This window comes from Emys orbicularis, chromosome 10 (genome assembly GCF_028017835.1).
Source record: "Emys orbicularis isolate rEmyOrb1 chromosome 10, rEmyOrb1.hap1, whole genome shotgun sequence".
In the NCBI taxonomy this organism is placed as follows: Eukaryota; Metazoa; Chordata; order Testudines; family Emydidae; genus Emys; species Emys orbicularis.
In genome coordinates this window covers 64160244-64179814 of record NC_088692.1, presented here as the reverse complement: position 1 = coordinate 64179814, position 19571 = coordinate 64160244, and the positions used below count along the sequence as shown (strand labels likewise).

Sequence of the window (19571 nt, the reverse complement as noted above, 5' to 3'; positions counted from 1 at the left end):
AAAAGAGGACTCTTACCTACATAGCTGATAACTTTGGGTATTGTGGTTCATGGATCTGTGAGTAATACAAATGCACCTTTGTGGCCCACACAAATCTGACCTTTCATAGAATATTCCAGGTTGACACATCCACAGTTTTGTATGGATGGTATCTTTGGTTTCAGAATTGAGTTGTGGGAGAAGAGTTATTACCCTGTCAGCTCTAGGGATCTGGATGCAAACTGGCTTGTTATAGGTCACAGATGGATGGGAGTTTGGGCTCGCTCAGAATGCTGAGGTTCTCAAAATGGAGTTTATGGTCATAAAACAGGCAACTGTGCTTCTCTGAATCAAAACTTGCTCAAAAGCAAGTTTTCCGAGAGCATAGGTTGCATGTGTATTTTCTGAGGGTACAACTAATTTACTTTTAAATCTAATATGGATTTTGCTCCAAAATGCCAAAAACTGCAGTTGACAGTGTTCCTTTATCTATATGAAGCAGAAAATATTTCCATCTTTAAAATTTTCATCCAGGATTACATGGACTGAGACCTGTTTTGGAAACAAATTGCATATTTTTACACTGTCTTTAAAAATGGAGGTTTTGTGTGTCACTGTTTCTGTTCTCCTTTTTACTAGAATGCTGCTGCCCTCGCCAGTGAAAGAAACACTGCAGAACAGATGCAAAGTAGTGCAGAAAATCGAGTGAAGGAGTTGGCTGAGCAAAATGAACAATTGAAGAGAACAATTAAAGAGCTAGAGGACAAAATTAAAGAACTCCATCAACAGATTGATAATATGAAAGGAGAAGAAGATACAATGAAGGAAAAAATAGAGAGATATGAGGTAAGTTACAAAACCAGACATGTAACTAGTGTGGTTTTCTTCCCGTTCATGATTGGATGGGTACAGTGCACAAAAATAAAAGATGAAAGATGAGATGAAGGCAGGCAAAGTCATTGTTGGTGCAGTAAAACCTGTGCAAAATCAGTGGGCTTGAAGGAGAGAGCAGGCTGGAGCTTCTTCTACAGGTACAGGGAGGCTGCAAACGTGACAGTATGAATGTGATGTGACAGCTGATGTGACAGTATGAAAATAACACTGAAGAGTAGGAGATGGGCACATTGGTGATGTGCCTGAGTGAGTTTAAGAGGAAATGGGAGGTTGTAGGCAGGGAGCAGTGCAATGTGGAATCCTGGAGGTGTGGAAGAGGAGCTTGATGTGGAAGGCAAGAGGAAGCCAGTGAAAATGTTTTTAAGTGTTTGCAGTTTTATGTTTATGCTTGCGGATCTTCTGAAGGCAGATTAGAGAGAAAGCAACATCAGCATTCCTGAATCTATCAAACTTTTGTATTGTAGAAAGAAAAGCAACAATTAGAAGATGTCCTGGCACATGCTGGGGAAGAGGGAAAGGAACTGCTGTTGGTGAAAAAGTCTTTGGAAAGCAAGCTAGAGGATATGCAGGTACGTACAACAACTTAGTCAGAATATTAAATGTCTTTGTTTGTTTTCTGCAGTGGTGACTTTCTCTGGTCATATTTAAATTCCCATTCTATTAAGTTTGGCCCTCACAGCACCAATCAGATCTTTCCTCTAAGCATAGCTTCATCTAACTTAAGTTTGCCTTCTTTAAAAATAAAAATCTTTTTTTTTTTTTTAATTGAACAAAGTTGGAGGGAAATAAAGCCTCAGCAAACATGTCCAGTTTTTGACAAATCTGTTTTGTAATTTTAAATTATAGAATCATAGAATATCAGAGTTGGAAGGGACCTCAGGAAGTCATGTAGTCCAACCCCCTGCTCAAAGCAGGGCCAATCCTCAACTAAATCATCCCAGCCAGGGCTTTGTCAAGCCTGACCTTAAAAACCTCTAAGGAAGGAGATTCCACCACCTCCCTAGGTAACTCATTCCAGTGCTTCACCACCCTCCTAGTGAAGAAGTTTTTCCTAATATCCAACCTAGACCTCCCCCACTGCAACTTGAGACCATTACTCCTTAGTTATCTGTCAGCTTTGGTTGTGTTTCAGCTAGACTTTCCATGTGTGAGGATAAGAGGCTGTAATCTGGCAGTCATATAAATAAGAAAAATTTAGCTGGAAGAATTAAAGGTCACCGGTGAGTGATGGGGTGGGTAGTGGCAGTTCTCCCTCCCATACCAGATCTCAGTTACTGAGCTGAGGAGAGTGGTGGGGACACAGAGAAGAGATGGAGAGAGGAATTGTTATGGAGGAGAAACCTCAAAATTGCGCTACTTGCAGCAGGAAGACAAATGTGAAGAAACCTGGAGGCTTCTCTGGGGAGATGGCCTGTGCCCCACTGGAGGGATAGGGACATATCAAAGGGTGACTGCCCCTTTAAGAGGGATTGGGGTCCATTTTACTTGAACTGATTACCTGCTTCCCAGTTAGGCTTCAGGGAAGGCACCTAGGTTCTTCTTTGAGTGCTGTCCCTGTCCATGCTCCACTTCAGGTGTCGGTGCATCCCGGCGCTACTGATCGGCGATTTTCAGTAGCAGTGGGACAAGATCACTTCCAATACAGAGTACTGCCATTCGGACTGGACGGTTCCATGAATCTTTACCAAAACCCTAATGGTGGTAGATTGAGAAGGAACTGAGGGGTGTGGGACGCACGGGCACTAGTTGAATCGCCAATGGCACCACGAGACAGCTACTGCACGCGCGCGTCCCGACCAGGCACTGCTACCGAAAATCCCTGATCAGCGGCGCTGGGACACACCGACACCTGAAGTGGTGCACCCACAGGGACACACATCTCGAAGAATCTCAGTTACTGCACAAGGTGAGTAACCTTCTCTTTTACAAAGGGGAGACAGCTGCAGGTGGTGGTAGTAGTAGGCAGATGCCTGAGAAACACTGTAGGGAGTTAGAAGACTCCTGGAGGGCTCTGCGTCAGCAGGGAGGAGAAATACCAGTGGGGAAGGCCTGTGGAGAAGGCCAAATCCAGGCAAGAGGTGCTGGGAGAGCAGGAAGACAGACCCTCAGGGAGGAAGGGCTGTGCCCAGCTTGGGACTGAGGCAAGATAAATCACTTTTAAGGAGAGGCAGACCCTCAAGAAGGAGGCTGAAACTGGGATGAAAACTGTAGGGTTGAGTTCTATTTTGAAAGACTTTGTGCAGGACTTAATGAATTGCACCCCAGAAAGGGAATGTTTTGAATATCTGGATTGTGTGGATTTTTAAATGGATCCTGCATGAAGGGGAAACAGAGGCAGGGGTCAGCAGAGCCATTCTTGGCAAGCAGGTGGTGATACAGGGCAGGCACACCTTTTAACAGGATATATCCTAGAGCAGCTAAAAAGGGTACAAGCCCAATTTTTCCTCCTTGCATATCACCTTTATGTGCATTACAAAAGCACTGGTGTTTCCAAAATACTAAATTGTAAAATTCACCTTCGAATCTAGAAGCTAAGATTAAAGAGATTCTGTCAAGTAAATCATAGCTAAAATATAAGGTTTTTGTGTGTTGTGTGACAAAGTTCCTCCTCTATCTTGGTGGGTCCTGCGCTTATTGGCGGATTTTCCTGCCTCAGAGATTCACCATGTGGGTTGGGGAACAGCCCAGAGACCTTCCCCTCTGGAAGAACCCACAGTCCAGCTCAATTGGGAGGTTTGGGGGGGAACCCAGGCCCGCCCTCTACTCCGGGTTCCAGCCCAGGGCCCTGTGGACTGCAGCTGTCTATAGTGCCTCCTGTAACTGCTGCATGACAGCTACAACTCCCTGGGCTACTTCCCCATGGCCTCCTCCAAACACCTTCCTTATTCTCACCACAGGACTTTCCTCCTGGTGTCTGATAACGCTTGTGCTCCTCAGTCCTCCAGCAGTACACTCTCAGCTCCTTGCGCCTCTTGCTCCCAGCTCCTCACACTCCCACCACAAACTGAAGTGAGCTCCTTTTTAAAACCCAGGTGCCCTGATTAGCCTGCCTTAATTGATTCTAGAAGCTTCTTCTTAATTGGCTCCAGGTGTCCTAAATAGCCTGCCTGCCTTAACTGGTTCTAGCAGGTTCCTGATTACTCTAGTGCAGCCCCTGCTCTGGTCACTCAGGGAACAGAAAACTACTCATCTAGTGACCAGTATATTTGCCCTCTACCAGACTCCTGTACCCCACTGGTCTGGGTCTGTCACAGTTGTTATAAATGTTTCTTGAACACAAAAAAAGTGGTCTTAATTTGAATTTCAACATTCCCCTGTATGGTCTGCAACTCAAACTCTACTCCACTGGACCACAAACTACAAAGTGAACCTGACTACAGATGGGCTATAGGACAGAGGGAAACTTTCCTGACAACTGTTTCCATGGTTCAATTAAATCTGAATTCAATGGAAAACATAATAAAACAAGAAAAATTTGTGAAAATTAAGTTAGATTTTTAAATTTGTGTCCATTTTAAGAATCTAATTTATTAACAGCGCAAGTAAGGAACTTTTCTTCTTAAAAATGTGATTTTTAATCTGACAATCTTTTAAATCAAATTAATAAATCAGCTCCCTGCTTTCAGTTACTGGTTCTCTTTTCACCACTTGATTGGTTCCAAGTTGTTCGGCTAGTGCATTGTCAGTGTTGGTCTGCTGATGCCTGCCAGCTACCTTAGGCCTGATACATTAGAGCTTGTTATAATGTGGTAAACTATTTTCATAGATTTGTAATGCCCAGCAGAAAGAACATGACTTGGATCTATACTTAACCCAGTTACAACACATGTTATTATTAGACCCCTGAATACTGTGGAAAAGTATTTGTGAACATTAATTATCCTCTAAGGGAATATACTTTTATTTTAATTATAATTCCATTTATGGTATTTACTTGTTACCAACATTTAAATGAACAATTGGTGTTTGATGTTTGTGTATGGGGGATGTGGGTTTTTTGCAAAACAATTCACAGAAAGAGGAGTCATAAAAAACCCTACAAATATGTGTTTTCCACAAGTATCTTTAAAGGAGTGTTTTTGTGGCCATTTTGAAAGGGCTTGGAATGGGAGTCACCCATTCAGGGAGCAGAAACAGTGCCATCTGTTTAGGTGGCCAGTCACACAGCCAGGAGCGCTGCCAGCTTTTCTGCTGCCCTAGGCAGCGGAAGGTCTAGCCCCGAAATGCCACCCCCCACAGAGGCGGCGGAAGGTCCCGCCGCTGAAATACCGCCGTGGTCGCCGCCCCCCAAATTGTAGCGCCCTAGGCGACCGCCTAGGTCGCCTAATGGGTTGTGCTGGCCCTGCACACAGCACAAACAGGAAATTATGAATAGTGAATACTTAAAGTAGCAAATGGTTTGCGAGCTATCCGTGGGTGGGAAGTATGCTCAAAATGCCATTCAGCAAATCTTTTTCAAATAACTAGCAAGGCAAACTCTGTTTGCAGATAATTAGCAAACACAAAGATGGGCTAAATTTGTTGAACTAACATTTTACTGTGAATGGTTTGCTTAGCTCTAGTTTGAGAATCATTTTTAGAACATGTAAATTAATCCTGATTTCAAGGAAGAGAAGTAGACTTGAGTATTTCATCTCACCACTTGGCATAGTGTCCTGTCCGTACTGCAGCACCACTCCAGCAGAACCATGCTTAATAGTTTTTGATTATAGTGGTAGCCAGCATGGTTTGGTGCTCCATTGTGAACAGGTCTTTAATTTACATTCTTTTCTACATCACTTAAGCTGTAGCCTATTGCTAAAGAGAAAATATTAATAATGTGAAATGAGTCTTATAGTAAGCTTTTGGGGGCAGGAACAATCTCTTTTTTTCTGTGTGTGTATAGTGCCTGGAACAATGGGGTCCTAATTCCTGATTCTGTGCTTTTACAATACAAATAACTAACAATGGAGTAACACATCAAGAACCAATAGAAATCTACTGAATAAAGCTGTAACCATTACAGTAAACACAGCAAGATGCAATGCTTCTCCTTCCCAGATTCATACTCAAAATGGTTAAAGCTACAAGACAGTTCAAAGTGGTTATTGTGGGTAGTTGGAATAGCTTCATTCAATGTAGACTCCAGTAGCTAGAATGATGTGAGCTTATTGCAGTTTTCAGCTACTGAAGCTCAGACAAATAGTGATTTTTTTGTGTGCTAACCTCTGTAGTATGGCTTTTGTTTCTTAACCACTTTTCTGTATTCCAGCATTTTAGAAGCAAAACACATGCCAAAATTTCCCCAGGGTCTTATGCAGTCCCTGAGAACAGGAACTTCTAGGAGTTTCCTGAGAGCTATCTCAAAGAAAGCTGCTTATTCTTTCCATTACCCACCTTCATCACAGAACTCATAGGCTATTAAAAAAACCAACAGACACTAATTGTTCTAAATCCTTTGCCAACATTGCAACATATAGCGTCATGCATACAATACTTCAGGCGAACAACTGATCCTGCTCAAGTCAACGGAAGTTGTGCCACTGACTTCTAAGGGATCAGACTTTGGCCCTTTGGTTGTGGATGGAAAAACATGTAAAGTTCTTGTCACCTCGAGTTAACACTGCAGTGTGTAGATAACTCAGGTTACTTTTCTAGTGTTAGCCTAGCTTGAGTGAGAGCAGCTACACTGTGAAATATTAATTGAGCTACACAGAGTGATTGTGTTAGCAGCTGATGAGTTATTAACTCGAGCTGTAGCCTATACCCCTGGAGGGCCAGCCAATTTGAGATAAAAGCACCACCACATTTAAATTAAGGGCTTGTGTGTGTGGACAGGACTCGCATTTGGGGTAATAGCTCAAACTGTAACTTGAGCAACTGCAGTGGTGACAAGTCCCTACGTGTACTACAGAGCATTCCTAAATGTCAAATAGTGAAGTCTTATAAAGTGTACGTGCTAGACTGAGCCTATCTCTACACTGCTACTTTCAACACTAAAACTTTAGTTGTTCAGGGGTGTGAAAAAACATCCCCCTGAACGACAAAAGTTTTAGCGCTGAAAAGCACCGGTATAGACAGCGTTTTATCGCCAGAAGCTGCATTCCCGGCGATAAAGCTACCACCCCTTGTTCAGGGTGGGTTGGTTTTTTTATCGCCGGGTGAGCTCTCCCCCGGGGATAAAGTGTGTCTACACTGCCCATGTCACAGCACTGCCGCAACTGCACTGTAACGTGGGCAGTGTAGACATACCCTGAGCTATTTATTCATTTGGATGTTCAGTAGTAATTCAGAATGAAACCAAAGTTCAAAATATTCACATCCTCAGCGCTAGTAATAGTAGTACTTCTGTTACATTTAAAATATATTTGTGTATCTGAAATTGTGCGTTCTTGTTTTGAAGTTTGACCTTTTATGGCTAAAAGGTCTCAGAGTATTATAAATGTGTTAATCTTTGGAAGCAGTGCTGTAAAATCATGTGTGGTGGACATACTTAGTGAATACTGCATAGTACAAACTGTGTTTATACTCTCCCACTCACAAATAGTTTTTATGACAACCAATGAGAAAACATCTGCTGAAATATTGCTACCAGCTCTGTTAAATTTGGGGACACATTATAGGAAAGATAGTTCCCCTTTTTAAAGTGACTATATTTTGTATCAAACTTTATAAGGCAGGTTTTCTCCCTAAGAGCTAGTTTGTACCATTTAGTGACAGCCCTGCAGGGGGCCAAGTGTAGAGCCATATTGCTGAAGAGAGAGCACCATTAGAGCAGAGGCTGTATACTCACAGCTAGAACCTTTTATTAGGTACAGTTAGTTCTCTTCAACCTTTCTCCCCATCCATGCAACAGACAGGTAGATGGAAGAGGAGAGTTGCTGTGGTCTTTTCTCCTTCCTTTTCAACCCCCTAGACTATGTCTGGCCCTAAGTTAAGTGGAGAGACTGTTAGTGTAGTTTTTCTATGTTTTGGTAGCTACAGACCAAGAAAACCAAGTCCTAGCAAGACTCCAACATAGGGCAGTTAGTGTGCCCTTTAAAGACTAGGGATTTGGTGTATATGACGTAAAAGCAATCCTGACAGGTCATTAGTTCTTCCTGTTTAATGAAGTGTGGACTGAATAGTCTGCAGAGGCATTCCAGAAGTAACTATTCCAGTTTGTTGTTAGTTGAGTGAAAATTGGAATTTTCGCCCTTTGGGAAATTCCAATATTTTGCCATTTGTTTTCATCCTGAATTGGGATACAACATTGAAATAACAAAACTTTTCACAGAATTAAAAGTTCTTTTAAAAAAAAATGGAAATTTAGAAACACTTTGTTTTAAAATTTTTGATTGGAACGAAACATTTTGACATTCCCAAATCAAAATGTTTTTTTTTTAGTTTGTTGAACTGAATTAATTTGTTGAACTGAATGTTTAATTATTAATCTGTGTGTACTAAGGTGCCACAGTACCTCATGAGAGTTGTAGTTTGGGTCCCTTTGGCCCCCATTCTCTCCTATGGGTTGGGGTCCCTGGTAGGACTATTATCTCCCATGGTGCACTTGTAGTCATGTGATTCCTGTGACACACCATGTGGCTGAGTCAGAGAGAAGACGGGGGTGTATCATGGAAGATGTAATCTGGCAAAAGAGCCCAGTCCATAGGGGAGAATAGGGACATGAAGTACCCAAACTACTACTCCCATGAGGCATTGTGGCACCACATGGAAATACAATTTAATGTTGAACTGACTCAAAATGAAATATTTTGTCTCTTTTCCCAAAGGAAAATTTCAGCAAAATCAAAGTTTTCCCTTGAAAAATTTCACATCCTAATTCCCATTGTAGGCTCAGTTAGGTTGATGGAATAATTTTTCCATCACCCTAGCTACTGCCTCTCGAAGGGATGGACTTACTACAGTGAGGAAAAACCCGTTCTGTCGCTGAAGCAACTGTGCTGCAGTACTACAGTGGCATAGCTGCAGCACTGTGCCCTGTAGCGCTGCTTGTATGGACATATCCTCGGTCATGAACAGCAAAAGGAAACGAGTGAAAAAGAGAAGAGAGACAGGTATATGGAATTATACTCTTTTTCATTTCAGGATGTTAGCGTATGGCCCAATACAATAAGTAGAAAAAAGGCTGTATTTGCCATTACCATTCTTCTAGACTGCCACGTATCTGAACACCAGGCAAAAATTTGTATGACACAATAGTTGACCAAATGTGTTGCAGTCCAATAATGTGACATGTGCCCCTAAGCTCCCATAAACAATAGAATATATTCACATCTAAAATAACTTGTGTTGGTAAAAAGAATTCTGATTTCTGCTGATAATTCTGAAGTTGAGAAACTGACCAGATTTCCTACTATGTTCCCCCCCCCCTCTTTCAGCACACTGCAGGCATAGAACAGCTTCCATTGGCACCACCATTCTGCCACTGTATAGTTCATTGATCTGTGTCTGTGGGGTTTGTTTCTCAAGCATGTGTAAACAGACTGTAACATAAAATTGTGATGGGTTGGGTCACAGAAAACCCCTTGGGAACTGCCACCTGGTGTGCTGAGACTACCCCTGAGCCCATTTTCCCTGCCAGCTTGGGACTCCAGAACCTTGCCTGTTTGAGCCAGACACGCTAGCCCGCTACAAACCTGGACTCAGGTCTGAACAACGTCCCCAAAAAGCTGCAGGCTTAACTGAAAACAGTTTAAGAAGTGTTCCTTTCTCCAACACTCAGATGCCCAGCTCCCAATGGGGTTCAAACCCCAAATAAATCTGTTTTACCCTATATAAAGCTTATACAGGGTAAACTCATAAATTGTTCGCCCTCTATAACACTGATAGAGAGATATACACAGCTGTTTGTGCCCCCTGCCCCAGGTATTAATACATACTCTGGGTTAATTAATATGTAAAAAGTGATTTTATTAAATACAAAAAGTAGGATTTAAGTTGTTCCAAGTAATAACAGACAGAACAAAGTTAATTACCAAGCAAAATAAAATAAAACACGCAAGTCTAAACCTAATACAGTAAGAAAGTGATTACAGATGAAATCTCACCCTCAGAGATGTTCCAGTAAACTTCTTTTACAGAGTAGCCTCCTTCTAGTCTGGGTCCAGCAATCACTCACACCCCTGTGGTTACTGTCCTTTGTTCCAGTTTCTTTCAGGTATCCTTTGGGGGTGGAGAGGCTATCTCTTGAGCCAGCTGAAGGCCAAATGGAGGGGTCTCCTAGGACTTTATATAGACTTTCTCTTGTGGGTGGAGACCCCTCCCGCCCCTTGTATAGAATCCCAGCTACAAGATTCAGTTTTTGGAGTCACATGGGCAAGTCACATGTCCATGCATGACTCATTTCCTTACAAGTGGCAGCCATTGTTCACATGCTACCTTGAACGTCCTCAGGTAGACTTCTTATGTGGATTGGAGTCTTCCAAGATCCATTGTCCGTTAAGTGTTTTTTGATTGGGCACTTAACTTGCAAATTCCTTTCTAAAGAAGCTGACCAAATGCCTTACTAAGGCTACTTAAAATCAAACAAGTACACAGCCAATATTCATAACTTCGAATACAAAAATGATACATGCATACAAATGGGATGAATATATTCAGTAGATCATAACCTTTGTAGAGATCTGTTACATGGCATATGTAGCATAAAACATATTCCAGTTATGTCATATTTACATTCATAAGCATACTTCCATAAAGCGTTATGGGGTGCAACATCACAAAAATGATTTGTGAAAGACTGATAGGGTGGAGGTATCTGAGATTTTGATGGCCTGTTGGAAGATGGCACATAAGCAGGGACCCAGTGATTCCCCAGCTTTTAGCACTACAGTGCTAAAATAAACCTTTTCAGGATTCTTTAAATTCTGTGGTGCCAGCTAGACTGGACTATTGCTGAACAGCATTTAATAGCTCTTAGATGACAATGCTTTATCACTGTGCATTGTTTAGGCATCAGCCTGGAACTTCAACACACATATTAGAGATTTCTGTGTTCATATGTGATAAACACCAACATACGGAATTGTAAGGGATGTAAAGGACCTCAAAGGAGAGATCATTTTTTAAAGCATTTGACACTCTCTTTTCTTGTCCTATATGCAAACTGCAGCTGTAATTAGGGTTTTAATTATAAAATGCCCATGGAAGTGCTCACAAATGCTTTAAAATATATTTTCAAACATAATAAAGCAAACCACATATATGCCAGATATAATATTAAAAAGACACTGTCAAGTAAAAACTTGTACATTGGGAAAAAAACCTATTTATTTTGCAGATATTTAATTCTTGGCCCTTTTATAGCACATTTCATCCATAGAGCTCAAAGTTTTACAAAAGGACGTCAGTATCATGAGCGCAGCACGTTTTCCCCCCAGCTGTGGGAACTGAGGCACAAAAAGGTGAAATGATGTACCTAAATTCATCCAGAAGGCCAACTGCAGAACTGGGAATAGAACCCAGGTCTTTTGAGCATAGATTTTAAAAAGTGACTCTTAAAATCTAAATTGCTTTTCACTATTAATGCTGTTTGCTTCATATTTACATTTCTCCCAGTTTGGGCAATTAAGAGAGACGAGTTGGTTTCACTTTTCTGTATCATCTGTTTTTAGTTGATTTCAGTTTCTCCTGCATGCACTAGCACATGCTGCAATATTTGTGTTGCACATGCTTCAGGGGATTAATCACTAAATTGTGTCGTTATTGTTGAATTTGTTTTTTTTAATGTAATCGAAACATTTCAGTTAATCTTCACTTTGATAAAAGTAAGCCCTATTTAAACCTGATAGCAAACTTTTAGAAAAGCCAAATGGCATGACAGTAAGAAAAGAAGAGAGAAGGTTATTAACAGTGAGCCACAATGGTTAAAACTGAAAATGCCTCTGAAGAAGTAAAGTTTTCAGATGTGTTGAAGTGTCAATGGAAGGACTAAGGAGGATTCTCTAAGGAAGGCTGCTGGTTCCTTGTCTTGGGGGCCACCGTGGCCAAAGCTGCCATGATCCTCTGGTGGAATTCTAAAGGGGGGGACCCCAAAGAGTTGAAACCCACCCACATGAGACTCATGGTCTCAAAATATAGTTAGGCTCCCCTCACCTCTATTAATGTCTTTAAACATCAAACAGGAGCAACTTAAAATCAATCCCTTCATCTTATATAGACAGCCAGTGAAAAATGGATGCAAGCTCTTAGCTTTGTGTCACTGATAATTTTGTGCCCAGTGTGGCTTTTTATTAGGCATAGAATATACGGCTGAAGATACTGAACAAGCACTTCTGACTGAAGTGGTGAATTTCTTGTACATCTTCGTTGGTCTTTATGCATATTTGGTGTTTTGGAGCTCTTAGCCCACTATGTGACTATACAGTACAGCTCTGCATCTCATTTAAAACTGAGTGATCCTTAATGCATAAAGAGAGGCCTGGCTTCAACAGTAACATAAAATGTTTTGATGAAGGGGTTATTTAACCTGGCAAGCTGTTCAGGAGAGGGACCCCTGTCTATTTCTGTTTGTACAGTGCTTAAGACAATGACGTCTATTCCTGATTGGGGCTTTTGGGTGCTATGGAAATATAATTTAAAACATTAATAACTAAGCAGTTCTTTTCACTCCTTTTTTGAAGAATACTTTTGTTTTATTAAATCAATTCAAACACATTTCTTGAATGCTGAGGAAAGAAAAGGCAGAGCAAATGAAGGTGAAAGAGTATATTATTTAGAGACTTTGAAATCGAATAAACAAGAACAACAAAGGAAATATGAAACCTGAAATAAAATATTGAATTCTCTGGCAGAAGGTAAAATTTGCTGGGCACTGTGCAACTTCAGCTGACTATGGACGTTGCATGTAATAGAGCCAACAAGACAGACAGTCATAGGTCCTCAGAATTCTGCAGCGTTTCAGGAACTTGTAGACATTTATAAGTAAATATTACATGGCTGTATGTTTTATTTGTCATAGTCTGACTGTCAAAGCTTGACTCAGCAACTTTCTTCCTTTTGATTTTGTGTTACAGCGTATTATTATGATTTTTATTGTTGTTGCTTCATGGGACATGTTAGTATATTACATTAAATTCCGTTGACTTCTCAGAGAGTTATGGCTGTCGTGTTTTATAGTGTAACTTTTCCATCCAATGCAGAAAAAATTCAATCAGGTTATTCAGGAACAGCAACAGTTAACTGAACAGTTAAAAGATGAAACTAACCAGAAGGAACAATTAAAGAGGATAAAGAATGAAATGGAAAATGAGCGATGGCAACTAGACAAGACTATTGAGAAGTTACACAAGGAGGTAAGGTTGCAGTTAAAAGAGGCTGCAGGAGATAAGATATCTAATGGAAAAAAGCAAATAAACTGCCAAATTACAAAGAAAAGAGCTTAAAAGCAGTGTAAATGAAAGTGAAATGTGAACTTTGCTGTTAGTGTATTTGACCTGGTGACTATCAATAAAAGCTTTCTGGACTGGAACAGTAGTTGGTACTGTGCAATCTGAAAATACCATGGTAAAACACTCCTGTTTTGTTAAAATAAGATGCCATATTTGAGCCCTCTTCCATTATGTACAACAGACTCAGCCCTGGTCTACATTATGGGGGGGGGGGGGTCGTCCTAAGATACGCCGACTTCAGCTATGCGAATATCTTAGTATCTTAGGTCGACTTACCTGGCCGTGAGGACGGCGGCGAGTCGACCGCTGCCGCTCCCCCGTCGACTCCGCTTCCACCTCTTGCGAGCTGGAGTTCCGGAATCAACAGGGAGCGCGTTCGGGGATCGATTTATCCATGTCTAGACAAGACGCGATAAATCGATCCCCAGTAGATCGATCCCTACCCGCCGATCCGGTGGGTAGTGAAGACCTGCTCAGCACAACCATCAGCTCGACTGCAGTGACTTGCAACTGATTTCTCCAGCTGCAGCATTGTTGTATTAGTTTTGCCATCTATGTGTGAGCACACAGCTTAGTTTTGGTATGATAAAGTATTCAGTGAGGGCTTCATAGAATAAATTCTAATTTGTACAGGTTTAAATACAAGCCACCTGTAAATGTTGCTGGCAGAAATAGGATGGTCTGGGAAATGTATGCCACACATTTTAGAAACACAATTTTAGAGTTGCATATTTTCAAACTGGTGCATAGAAATTCAGCTGGACATATACACCATTTTGAAAATGTTCTCTACACAGTGAATTATGTTCCTAATGTAACATAGGAGAGACTGCAGTTAGGAAGAAAAATATTCTTCTGTAGTACTAATGAAGACAGATTCCCTTCTAGCATTGCTTTACTCGTGGGGAATTTTACGTGTTTGTTTGTTTGTTTGTTTGTTTGTTTTTTGCCAGATGGCTGAAATTGTAGAAGTGTCCCGGTCATCCACTCTGGAGCTTCAGAACCAGCTTGATGAGTACAAGGAGAAAAATCGCAAGGAACTTGCAGAAATGCAGAGACAATTAAAAGACAAAAATCTTGAGTTAGAAAAATCACACCTGACAACCATGAAAATGCAGGATGAGGTACTGGCTCATAAATTGAATGACATGTTTAACCTTTGACCTAGAATCCTCCTCAGACAATTTTCAGGACAAAGAATCTTTGCTATCATGCTCTTGTGCACTTAATCACCATGCTTTTATGTTTGATTCTCCAGGACGATCATCAAGGTGGTACTTCTACAAGGGCAATGGGGTTTACAGGATACAATAGATAAATGCAAAGTGTGTTTGATGAATTTATCAAAATGATATGATAAAGTTTCTGCTGAAGTTCTTTTGCTCTTTTAATATTGATTGCTGAAGGGAGAGTTGAGAATTTTGAAATAGCCTTGAATCAGAAAAAGATGGGGATCTATTATTTTTTAAAAAATACAACACCACAGCCTGGCTTTAGCTTTTTAAAGTAATTGTCATGGATGTTTGAGATGTTTCAGATTTAAATGACAAAGCTATTTGTGCAGCCCAGAATCAGCCACAGCCTTGAAGTCTGTCTTTTTAGTATGTAAATTTTACCATAAAATCAGTCCGGCCTCTTTAAAGTTCTAAATACAGTTCTTCGTTATTTGGAAAACCTTTGAGAATAAACGGTCTATGGATGTCCTCAGTATATAAAATATATTTTAATAATTTGAGCTTCCAGGCCAGAACTTCTCCTTTGTTTCTCTTTCTCTTTGTTGAACTAGAGCAGGGCAAACCTTTTGGCCTGAGGGCTGCATTGGGTTTCTAAAACTGTATGAAGGGCCTGTTAGCGGAGGCTGTGCCTCCCCAAACAGCCAGGTGTGGCCCGGCCCTGCCCCCTATCTGACCCTTCCTGCTTCTCACCCCCTGACGGCCCCCCCGGGACTCCTGCCCCATCCAACCCCCCCTGTTCCCTGTCAGCCCCCGGGACCCCTGTCTCTGACTGACTGCCCCCCACCACCCCATCCAACCCCCGCTCCTTCCTGACTGCCCCCTGGGGACTCCTGCCCCCATTCAACCCCCCTGTTCTCCACCCTCTGACTGCCCCGACCCCATCCACACCCACGCCCCCTGACCACCACCCCGAACTCCCCTGCCCTCTATCCAACCCCCCCTGCTCCCTGGCCCCTTACCACACTGCCTGGAGCACCGGTGGCTGGTGGCGCTACAGCTGCGCCGCCCAGAGCACCAGGACAGGCAGCCGCACTGCCCAGCTGGAGCCAGCCACGCCACCGCGCAGCACAGAGCACCGGGTCAGGCTGCGGCTCTGCAGCTGTGCTGCCCAGAGCACCAGGACAGGCAGCCGCACCGCCCAGCTGGAGCCAGCCACGCCACCGCGCAGCACAGAGCACCAGGTCAGGCCAGGCTCTGCAGCTGCGCTGCCCCAGGAGCTTGCAGCTCTGCCGCCCAGAGCATTGCGCCGGCGGCGGAGCAAGCTGAGGCTGCGGGGGAAGGGGAACAGCAGGGGAGGGGCCAGGGGCGAGCCTCCCAGGGCAGGAGCTCAGGGGCCGGGCAGGAGAGTCCCGCGGGTCATAATTTGCCCACCTCTGAACTAGAGTGTAAGTTAATAGAAAAAATATAACACAAAAAGGTTAGTTTGAAGGATTGCTGTACATTCTTCTCTCCTTTCCTTCCATATTATTTCCACTCAGCGAAGCGTGGTTTATGTAAAGAACTGAAGAGTCACTATGAAATTCGGAAGATAGAGAGTAGGATAGTGAGATCATCAATGTAACTTGGAATAAACTCTTCAAAGCAATCAGTATCTGTACTGAAAGATACTGTGTTTATTTGTTACTCGCATGTTGGTTATAACTATTACTGAAACTCTTTTTATAACTGCAAGCAGTCCACACATTCTTATGTTAAAAAAACTCCAGGCCCCCAAACAAAAAACCCAACCCAATATTATTCTACAAAAAGACTGTGGTAATTTTGTTTTAAACTGTGTTGCTATAGACTTTGACTGTAGAGTGCTGCATTATATTTCTATAAGTGAGTGTGTAAATTGTTAGGGCATGAAATGTTTTATTGTATAGCTAGCTGCACAAGATACAGCATAATCCTGAAATTACAGGAGAAGCTCCTCTCAGAAGAAGCATCCATATAATAGGTTTTATATTAAAATAAAACAAACTTCAGAACAATCAAATGTGTTTCTCTCTCTCTCTCTCTCTCTCTCTCATGTTGAGTGAGAAGTACAAATAAGCCTTCATGATAACCATTTTCATTCAGTGAAATAGGTGTGTTGGCCATTCAGTTCCTTGTAGACAAGAATTCATATAGCACTTGGCATCCTTTTTGAGAGTCTCATCAGAAAGGCTGAGGACTGAATGAGCATGGAAACTAAATTATCCTCTTGCTCGTATTAGTGGTCCTCCAAATCAGTTTTGAGGTATGCGGGTAGGGCAGTATGAGAATTATTCATTACTGTTGCCCATGCTGTAGTTGGAGACATAAGACATTGGATTCTAGGGATGTCAGTCCAGTATAATTTGAAACACTGTCACATTCCAGGGTGCAATCCAGACCAGTGAGAGGTTGTCACTGCCTGCTTCATAATCTTGGGTGCCTCACAATGTTTTGCTGTTGAAGCTCCTAACCTGGGCTGCTCACAAACGGTCTTCCAGCATGTAGGTCTATGTATAGTTGCAGCCCTGGTCCAGCAGGTCTGATTCCAGCATCCCGTCAGCAACACACCAACCAACACACTCCCTGTCTCGAATTTTCCAAAATTCTGCAATAGCCAGCCCGCTCCTGGACAGTTCAGATATTAATGTTCATTTCTCCTGTATGGAGTCAATATTCAACGGTTTGTTACTTTAACTGGAGTTACCAAAAAGTTCAGTTTAAACACAACACTGGATTGATTTAAAAAATAAAACACCATTTATTAACACAAGAAGATAGGATTTTAAATGACTTCAAACATAAGGAGTAGTTACAAATGGTTACAAGCAAATAAAAGTGAAAACGTGCATCTAAAAGTCCAAAACTTAATCTAGCAAGTTTTGGTTCAAGGCTTTGTTCAAGATGGCTTTTCTCACCACAGTCTCCCAGGATCATGATGACTGACCCTTTCCTCAGTCAGGATCTCTCTCAGAGGCTCAAATAGGCTGGTGCCTTTGTTGTCTTAGGTGAAAGAGAGAGAACTTGGGGTTCTTGCCCCTTTCTTTTATAGTCCAGTGAACCTTTGAAGTGGATTCTTCTGCAGGTTACCCTTCAAAGTAGTTTATTCAAGTAGTAAAGAAGGTCACAGGTGAAGGAGGCTCCATGCTCTTTCTTCCCCCAGGTGTGTGTACTGAAATCTAAATTGTTCTGTTTCCTGCCATCTCCTCCCACTGCTCTCTTGCCAGCCCTGTTTACTACATATATGTAAATTGAGGTGAACACACATTCCTTTGTTTAGGATAGGCCTGTTTGACAACTTTTGCCTAGGCAGGGCCATCTGGTTTTGAACATGTGCTAATAACATCACACAGGGAGATTTCATAACTTTACTTATAATGTTGCTACATATATTTCACCATGATATTATTGACCAGCAAGTCATGAGTTTTCAAAGGATACCTCACAAGGCATATTTTGTACAAAAATTATTACAATCGTGTGTTGGATGTGAATACAGGGGTGCTTAGTGTCACACACTGGCATATAGCACACTGTATATTGAATGCTTCCTATTGGTATGCAGATAACTATCTTAGTAGCGCAGTATAATGTATGGCCTGTAATTATCCAGCCTTCTCTCACTTGAAAATAGCTCTGTAAATAATCTATAACCTGGTAATGCTCCATCACTGAGCTGGGTACTTCTTATATAAGTAATGTGAGGGAGACTTGAAAGTGAAACTCAGATCATGTGATAGGAGTTTGTGCACTCAAAGGTATATAACACCTAACAAATTAATCAGAGCGCCTCATCGCAGCACAAAAACTAAGAGCTTCATGCTAACTATACCTTTTAATGGGACTGTGTAAGCTTGAGTGAGAAAATGTAATGAAACACAGAACACGGTTAGGAGAGAAAACCCTCCTCAAGAGATGTACCTCCTACTATATATGTATGGGGCTATAGTTTAATATATACAATAGCAATTATACCATAAATGTAATATTGTCATCAAAGTGCCTTAGTGCCAGAGCAAGGGGCATAAGAAAGCATCAATAAACTGTAGTGATGGTATGAAAAGCAAATAAACCTGATGGAAATAATTACCAAAGCTGTAATCATCCACAAAGCTGTAGGACAGTTGGCTAAGAAAAAGATAATTAAGTAAAAAATCCAGTTTCTATTATTACTACAGTGAAACCTGTACGCTGAAGGTTATTTTCATATCTGAGAACTCTGATCCAAAGTTATTTACTTGGTGCCATCTTGTGGATGAAATAAAAATGACTCTAATACGCACATAATACTACCTACTTCCTCTCAGCCTGGTTTTTAATAACTTGTTTTTAAAGTCTTAGCAGAAGTGTAGCCCATTTACTGACATTACTGTTACAAAGAAATGTATTATAAATTGTGCCACCTGCCTTCTTGTTTCAGATGCGTCTTATGGAAGAGGATTTACGGGACCACCAGAGAGCCCAGGATGAGGCAATTACAAAAACTCAGCTGCTGGAACAGACTGTGAAAGGCTTGGAATATGAACTGGAAGCCAAAAATCACTTGAAAAGTGATCGGGCAAGACAAATGAAACTAATGGAGGTAAAAGGAGCTTTTGGATGGGGGGGTCCTTTGGATGCTCGGTGCTTATGTATAGTACATTTTTTGCTAGAGATGATTGGAAACACTTAATTTTTTTACTGTGGTTGTGCCTTGGAAGCAACAACATAATTTCTTCTCATCTGATGGAAAAATCGACGTTAGGGCAGTGGTAATGCAAGAACTATTTTAGCATCTCCCAAAGGTGAGCATTCAGCACATCTAGTAGGGCATATTATGTTCTGAATGGTAGTTATTTTGAGAGCTCTTTCAATACTTTCCTTTCTTTTTCTCATGTGACAAATTGAAGTTCTGACCAGTTACCCCTGTCGTTCTCCTTCAACTCATCAGGCACAAAAATCAGAAAGTTTTAACTCCTAGACACTTAAAACCTGAACCACTCCCAATGGAATCAGTGGGAGTCTTTGCAGTATTTTCAATGGGCACTGAATTAGGCCCTTGTCTTGCTTTTATAAATGGCCTCTTTTTATAGCTGTGAACAAATTAAAATTAATTTCTAAAGAAAACCCTCTGTTGTAGCACCACTAGAGTATTTCT

General features: G+C 41.6%; 1 protein-coding gene across 1 annotated transcript in view; it reads left to right on the top strand.

Moving 5' to 3' along the window:
- The window catches only part of CGNL1 (cingulin like 1), a 77676-nt gene that overhangs the window by 36734 nt on the left and 21371 nt on the right, over window positions 1–19571 (top strand). Inside the window, exons 8-12 of the mRNA XM_065412298.1 lie at window positions 619–825; window positions 1338–1442; window positions 12996–13148; window positions 14198–14368; window positions 18855–19016. Of these exons, the coding sequence (XP_065268370.1) occupies window positions 619–825; window positions 1338–1442; window positions 12996–13148; window positions 14198–14368; window positions 18855–19016 (798 nt within the window). The remainder of the gene's footprint in view (window positions 1–618; window positions 826–1337; window positions 1443–12995; window positions 13149–14197; window positions 14369–18854; window positions 19017–19571) is intronic.